General features: G+C 38.7%; 1 protein-coding gene across 6 annotated transcripts in view; it reads left to right on the forward strand.

Moving 5' to 3' along the window:
* sdk2a (sidekick cell adhesion molecule 2a) overlaps positions 1–8,027 on the forward strand; it is a 238,341-nt gene that overhangs the window by 203,492 nt on the left and 26,822 nt on the right. For 4 of the 6 annotated variants that reach the window (XM_073814045.1, XM_073814046.1, XM_073814047.1 and 1 more), the window contains exons 29-34: positions 42–236; positions 331–532; positions 665–768; positions 4,822–4,892; positions 5,005–5,140; positions 6,276–6,332. In XM_073814045.1, the coding sequence (XP_073670146.1) occupies positions 42–236; positions 331–532; positions 665–768; positions 4,822–4,892; positions 5,005–5,140; positions 6,276–6,332 (765 nt within the window). The remainder of the gene's footprint in view (positions 1–41; positions 237–330; positions 533–664; positions 769–4,821; positions 4,893–5,004; positions 5,141–6,275; positions 6,333–8,027) is intronic. The other 2 variants (XM_073814048.1, XM_073814049.1) reach the window with 1 other exon arrangement.

An 8,027-nucleotide genomic window follows, 5' to 3' on the forward strand; every position in this document is an offset into this window, starting at 1 on the left:
CGCAATGATCCAAAATTGTTTATGTTTTTCTGTTCATCCAGCGTATCAGATTGCTTACAGGAGAAACTCCTCTAGCATTACCTCTGCCACTGTCGATGTGCTCAATCCCAGCGTACGACAGTATACCGCCACAGGACTGAAACCGGAGAGCGTGTATGTGTTTCGACTCACGGCACAGACCCGAAAAGGCTGGGGGGAGGCGGCCGAGGCCCTGGTGGTCACTACAGAGAAGCGAGGTACGGCTTTATTGACACAGTCAGTGTTGTTCATTTGGCCGCTGTTGTTTATTCAATAGAATTGATTAACACGGCTCTTTTGATTTCCTCTCAGCTCGCCCACAGCCCACAAGTCGTCCTGTCGTACCTCAGGAAGAAGTGCAGGCGCGCAGTGTGCTGTTGTCATGGGAACCAGGCAGTGACGGTCTGTCGCCGATCCGATACTACACCATCCAGTACAGGGAGCTGCCCGAAAGCAACTGGACCGTTCACTCGGCATCAGTCAACCATGAGGCAACATCTTACGTGGTGGACAAGTGAGCTTAAATGAAATCTGTGTGAAATTTCTCATCTTACAGAGGACAGCATGTATTACGACTTGATACTTTGCGTGCTAAAAAATAAAAAAACAGCTTATACTGGTTTAAGGGATTTGTTCTTATTCGCAGGCTCAAACCTTTTACTTCCTACCAGTTCAGAGTGAAGGCCACTAATGATATCGGGGACAGCGAGTACAGTGTGGAGAGCGAGGCAATCACCACTCTACAGGACGGTAAGGGCAACCGCACAGCAATTTAATGCTGTAGGAGAACATGTTCCTCACCGAGACCTGAGATGAATCATAATAGGACCGAAATAGGACACGGCTTGTGAGGGGAAAACACTGGGGTTGTACTTGGTTACCTAAAGCTTGACATTTGCCTTGGAATAAGAACATTGCCAGCAGTTACAACACTTACAGGTGCATACGGTACAATTTATTGCCATTGTTTTGCACTCAGAGACCAATTTTAAGGATTTTTAAGGTAGAAGATTTCTTTTATTCTGAAGCTAAATCTCTAGTGACAATTGGTTGGTGTGACAAGCTCACAGATGTCTTGTCACTAGTTTTGTTTGTGAGTGTTTGGGTGTCTGTGTAACAGATGATAGAGAATGCGAGAATTTAGAGTCGGGCTGAGTACCAAAACACACTTGTAGCCAATCAGCAGTAAGGGGCGTGTCTACTAACTGACATCGTTGCCTGGGTTGTGTATGTGTGGGGCGGGTCTATCTACAGAAGGTCCAGATTCTATTGGGGTAGGGGCGTGTTTGTTTAGGTGATTTCAAATGTCAACATTGGCTTTCAGAGATCATGCTCCCCACCTTTAAGGTTCGTAATTTCTTTTAATATGGCTTTTATTACAACAATCCAGCTATCTTATAATTGCGATTTTTAGATCTATATGATGTAAAACATAAATATCTTTTTAAACATGCATCAAAACACATGGGCATATTGTGCAATTAACCAAAAATATCTGCCAATGGGGTGGGGGGGAAATAAACTTAATTCCAGTTTCAACTTTTAAAAAAAATTCAATTTAAGTTTATTTTTCTTATCATTTATCGAAATATTTTCTTTATCATTTTTTCACAATACTTCCATAATATTTGTTTTCCTACTATGGAAGTGGTTACAATTTGTTGTGTGCTTAGGATCATTTATCAAAATATATATATATATTGTGTTCATCAGATAAAAAAATTATTTATACTGTACAGGTTGAGAACAACCAGAGGATGAGAAAATTATGACAATCGCTTTAAGTATTAACCCTTTTGCTTTTCATTATTTATTTCGGTAAACAAGACTTAAGCCCGGGATACACTGCACAATTATTGGCTGTCCCAGACGAAAGATTGGCATCGTGAAACAATCGTCGCGATTTCTGTGATCGTGGCTCTTCGTTGGTGGTCCTATGCCGTATAGTGAGAGCTGCCGTAGATAGACAGCTGTTTTCCAGGACTTGCGTCCAAAGATAGCCTACGATAGTTTTCTGACAGTGTCATAAATTCGGCATGATCACCGCACAGTGTGTTTGCTGCTACGACCTGCGTACTTGTATTTGTTTACCACGAGCGCATGCTGGTGACGTTGCGCTAACGTGTGACGCAGCCGCTGAAGATTACGTTTCATCATCTTACAGTCTACATGCTTCTCGTACCCGAGTTTAAAAGATCCATGTCGCACAGTGTGATAAGGTATCTAAGATATCCTAGTATTCCGGCCTTTAAAGGGATAGTTCACCTAAAAATTCTAATTCTGTCATCATTTACTCACCCTCATGTTGTTACAAACCTGTATAAATTTCTTTGTTTTGTTGAACACAAAGGAAGATATCTTGAGGAATGTTTGTAACCAAACTGTAACCAAACCCATTCACTTTCATTTTATTATTTTTTTAGTACTATGGAAATTAATGTGGCTCATGATCGATTTATTTACAAACATTTTTAAAATATCTTTTTTCATGTTCATCATAACAAAGACATTTATACAGGTTTGTAACAACATGAGTGTGAGAAAATAATGACAGAATTTTCCTTTTTGGGTGAACTATCCCTTGAATATTTCTTATCAAATAAATGTATCTAAATGTAAGAATTCTTGGATATTTAAACTGAAAAACAAGACAAAAATATTAAGTAAGTTTTAAGCAGTGTTCCCTATTAACATGGCGGAATTTGTAAGTAAAAAAATTGTAAGAAAGAAAACCATTACTTTAAAGGGATAGTTCGGCCATGATTTACTCACCCCCAAGCTGTCTGAGATGCATATGTCCATCATTTTTCAGACGAACACATTTTCAGTTATTTTAGAAAATGTCTTAGATGTTTCAGTTAAACAAATGTAAAGTTAAGGGGTCCACTTCTTCAAGTTCAAAAAATGTGCATCCAAACGGCTCCACGATGATAAACAAAGGCCTTCTGGGGGTAATCCGAATCTTTTTGTTGTAGAAACATCCATATTTAAAACTTTATAAATGAAAATAACTCACTTGCGGTAACGATGGGCATATGCATCTCGGACAGCTTGAGGGTGAGTAAATCATGGGTTTAATATCATTGTTTAAAATTGTAAAAAAAAAAACATTGCATATTATTTTTTTCTTAATTTATTGAAATGGTTATTTTTTAGAATGATAGCTTTGGTTCTCTTTAAAAGTATTTTTTTGTCATTAAGTTACTCAGTAAGTAAAATCTGTCGGGTTTTAAATACCGAAAAAGTATGGATACTTGATTACTGTAATTTTAGATAATTTACAAATATGTAAGAAAAGCTTGCACTCTAAAAATACTTTATTTGTAACAAACAGGAGATTTTACAAACGTTTCAGCACCTGGGAGAGCGCTGTGAGTGTTTGGATAAAAGTAGCCTATTACTTAAAAATGGTTCTCGTCTCACCATATCCACAGGTACAAAGTCATCATATAAAATAAATCCAATACCATTTAAAAAACATTTCAAAATAACATTTTTCAAAATAAATGCAATATTTGCACTTTTTAAAAGCCAAAAATCAGCTTACTTACCTGGCTACAGGTAAAGCAGCTCTGCACTAAAAAATTCTGGGTTATTTTTTTTACATAATGGGTAGATATTGGACAGAACACACCCCTGGGTTAAAATTGACCCAATCCTGGGTTGTTTTAACCCAACTGCTGGGTTATTATACCGCATGGTTGCATAACAACAACCCAACACTGGGTCATTTTTAACCCAGCATGTGTTCTGTACAATGTTTTACCTATTATTGGTAAAAAATAACCCAGACATTTTTAAAGTGTGCATGCCTGTAATCTGTCCTTAGACACAATAATAATATCCAAGAGACACAATAATAATCTTTTACCTTTTAACCCTTTCATTTTTCATATTTAAAAATGTTTGTGTGCTGCTTCGTATCCCTGTGTGTGTAAGCCAAGTTTAAGCAAATTGTCGTCCCGTCTGTAGGTGCATATTACTAATCCGCTCTTTAAAAAAGAAACCAATATTGCGCCATTGACTTACAGTAAGACCACTGGCCCGTTGCATGAAACTTTTAAGTCTTAAAAATTGACTGATCATAACTGTTTTAAGTATGTTACATAGAAGGGTAGATTGGTCTAATTTAAATCCGAATAATAAGACTGATTAGCTCTAACTAATTGCTAGTTAGTCAGAATCATTCTTAAGACGCAGTCTTAACGTCACGGTTATGTTTATGCAACCGGCCACAGGTTTTAGTTAGTCAGTGGTGCACTCTATTACGGTTGCCTTAAAATAGCATCGCGCCAACAATGTACCTGCACACACCCCATTTTCAGACCAGCATGCTCATGGGTGCACAAAAGGGGCGCAAATGCATTTGCTATTCAAACAACGTGGCGCAGGATATAAAAGTGATAATTAAAAAAGCAAAAAAACACTTGCATCGTGCCTTGCGCCGGGTGAATGATAGGGCCATCTGACTCCAAAACTCCAAGCTTTTCTTTTCTAGGAAAAGCATTGTCAACATTCGTGTAAAGTCTCGCCTCTGCCATAACGTTTTAATTTCATGGTTTAAAATGTGCACACGTCTTACTGCTTGGGGGCCCTAAGAGTCTGGGGCCATAGTTAAATGCCACATATGCATATCCGATAATCCTGCCCCGCGTGCGATCTGAAAAACAACAATAGTACCGCACAAACAAGTTTAAACATACACCCAGCTTTAGTCAGCTTTTTGTTTTTCAGGGTTTTTCACTCTTATCAGGAACTTTGCAGTCATAAACTAAACAAACCGTCTGTCTGTGTTTTATTTAGCACCCGACAAAGCTCCCACAATCCTCTCTGTGACGCCGCACACCACCACGTCCGTGCTGGTCCGCTGGAAGGTGAGCTCTGATTTATCATGCGCTTCCAAGAGGGGACGTTTGTGTTTATCTGTTGTCGAGCGCTGTGTTTACAAACTGAAGATAATGACATAATCTGTTCGAACCCATCCAGCCGCCCCCCGAGGAGGAGATCAATGGTATTTTGCTAGGTTTTCGAGTTCGCTACAGAGAACTGCGTTACGACCGCCTGCGCAGTTTCACTGTACGGACCGTCAACAGCCCTTCTGCCAACTGGGCTGAGCTCACGGGTGAGTCTCTGTTTATTACAGTAAAGAGTGTTCAGATTAGTATCTGCTTATCCATAAAATTCCAGTCCATTACAAAATGAACCATGGTAAATGATATCCTAGAAAATGGTATGTGGTACTTTAATATATTCTGTACCTTGGTATTTAGTGATTTCCATATTGACTGGTGTTAAGTGTAATGTCAACTAAGAAATTATTATTTATTTTTTTTGCACAATTTGAGCTTAAAGGGACACTCCACTTTTTTAAATATGCTAATTTTCCAGCTCCCCTAGAGTTAAACATTTGATTTTTAGTGTTTTAGAATCCATTCAGCCGATCTCTGGGTATGGCGGTAGCACTTTTAGCATAGCTTAGCATAATTCATTGAATCTGATTAGACCCTTAGCATCACGCTAAAAATAACTTCTTTAGAACACAATGTATCTACAGAAGAGTCAAGTTTTAAATAGGAAAAATATCAAAACTCTTTGGTTATTTTTTAGCGCGATGCTAATGGTCTAATCAGATTCAATGGATTATGCTAAGCTATGCTAAAAGTGCCAGACCAGGAGATCAGCTGAATGGATTCCAAAACAGTAAAAATCAAATGTTTAACTCTAGGGGAGCTGGAAAATTAGCTTATTTTCAAAAAAAGTGGAGTGTCACTTTAAGAAACTAAAAAAGAAATGAATTGTTGGTCAGAAATATGTTGTTAAATTGTGATTTTAGCACAGATATATGTCTTTCTCCATTCAATTAGATAAGACTTTAATCTTACATGACTGAAATAAATGCTTGGAGGCGTTGCATGCATGGCGTGGTTTCATTAAACGGACTTTTGTTTACTTAAAATATCAATATAGAATTGGTTCTTAAACTTTTGAACGGTAGTGTACAGTTTGCTAACTCATCTGTTTGTGTGGCTTGTCTCATATGCCTGTAATGAAAACTCTACTGTGGATAAAAGCTGTGTTAATTGTTTTCTCAGCCACTCGTTTTTCCAGTCAAGAGTCTGGAAAGCTGCCACTCCAGCCTTTCTTCCTGTTGCATTAAACTAATGTGCTAATCCAGCTCTTCTTTTTCTTTCTCTTTTAACCTCTGGTCTTCCTCGCTGTCATCCTCTTCTTTCTTTCATCCACCCAACCGTTCTCAGCTTCATACAGTGTGAGGAACCTGACTGAATCCTCACTTACTCAATACGAGCTGGACAGTAAGTCCTGAGATTCCCTCTCGCTCTTTCATCAGTGTTTGTCATTCCTGTGTACATCAGTGTTGCCTTATAAATAAAAAGTAGCTAGAGTTGACCGTGTTGTAGATGAATGCAAGACAAATAGCATTGACAATATGTTGTATGTGACAATACGCTGGATAGACAGAATAGATCTAAACAGAGAAGAATGGTTGACGTTGATTTCTTCCAAGGTTTTTTCATCTTATCCACTGCAAAAAAAGATTGTTGGTTCAACTAAAAAAAGTTAGTTACATTGAGTTAATTTATCTTTAAAAAATATTGCTTAACTCAAAAAGACAATTGTTGTGTCAACTAATATTTTTACATTGAATTTGCTCAGTTTTAAGCCAACCAGCTAACTTACTTTTTAAAGCTTTTTGTACCTTGGCAGTCACCTTATGCTTGTTATTGGAGCTTCCAGTATATACACTCACCTAAAGGATTATTAGGAACACCATACTAATACTGTGTTTGACCCCGTTTCGCCTCCAGAACTGCCTTAATTCTACGTTGCATTGATTCAACAAGGTGCTGAAAGCATTCTTTAGAAATGTTGGCCCATATTGATAGGATAGCATCTTGCAGTTGTTGGAGATTTGTGGGATGCACATCCAGGGCATGAAGCTCCCATTCCACCACATCCCAAAGATGCTCTATTGAGCTGAGATCTTGTGACTGTGTGGGCCATTTTAGTTCAGTGAACTCATTGTCATGTTCAAGAAACCAATTTTGAAATGATTCAAGCTTTGTGACATGGTGCATTATCCTGATGGAAGTAACCATCAGAGGATGAGTACATGTTTGTCATAAATGGACGGACATGGTCAGAAACAATGCTCAGGTAGGCCGTGGCATTTAAACGATGCCCAGTTCGCACTAAGGGGCCTAAAGTGTGCCAAGAAAACATCCCCCTCACCATTACACCACCACCACCAGCCTGCACAGTGGGGTCTTCTGCTGTTGTAGGCATCCGGTTGTGCGTGTTGTGGCTTCACAAATGCTTTAGTGCATACCTCGGTTGTAACGAGTGGTTATTTCAGTCAAAGTTGCTCTTCTATCAGCATGAATAAGTCGGCCCATTCTCCTCTGACCTCTAGCATCAACAAGGCATTTTCGCCCACAGGACTGCCGCATACTGGATGTTTTTCCCTTTTCACGCCATTCTTTGTAAACCCTAGAAATGGTTGTGTGTGAAAATCCCAGAAACTGAGCAGATTGTGAAATACTCAGACCGGCCCGTCTGGCACCAACAACCATGCCACGCTCAAACTTGCTTAAATCACCTTTCTTTCCCATTCTGACATTCAGTTTGGAGTTCAGGAGATTGTCTTGACCAGGACCACACCCCTAAATGCACTCGAGCAACTGCCATTGATTGGTTGATTAGATAATTGCATTAATGAGAAATTGAACAGGTATAATCCTTTAGGTGAGTATATATAACATCCATCATTAAATTAATCTGAATTATTTATTTGGTTAGATGTCTTCTGAAGCTAAAATATTTTATTTGTGAGAGAAAACTTTTAATATTTTGAGTTTATTTAGTAAAATTGAAGTGTAAACAAACAATAGTGCTATCGATAACGTACATGGTTCTCGCGTCTTGTGACAGAACATGCACACTTAGTCACAACGTCTCAGGTTACGTATGTAACCCTGGTTCCCTGAGAA

The sequence above is a fragment of the Paramisgurnus dabryanus genome, chromosome 3 (assembly GCF_030506205.2).
Source record: "Paramisgurnus dabryanus chromosome 3, PD_genome_1.1, whole genome shotgun sequence".
Classification (NCBI taxonomy): Eukaryota; Metazoa; Chordata; class Actinopteri; order Cypriniformes; family Cobitidae; genus Paramisgurnus; species Paramisgurnus dabryanus.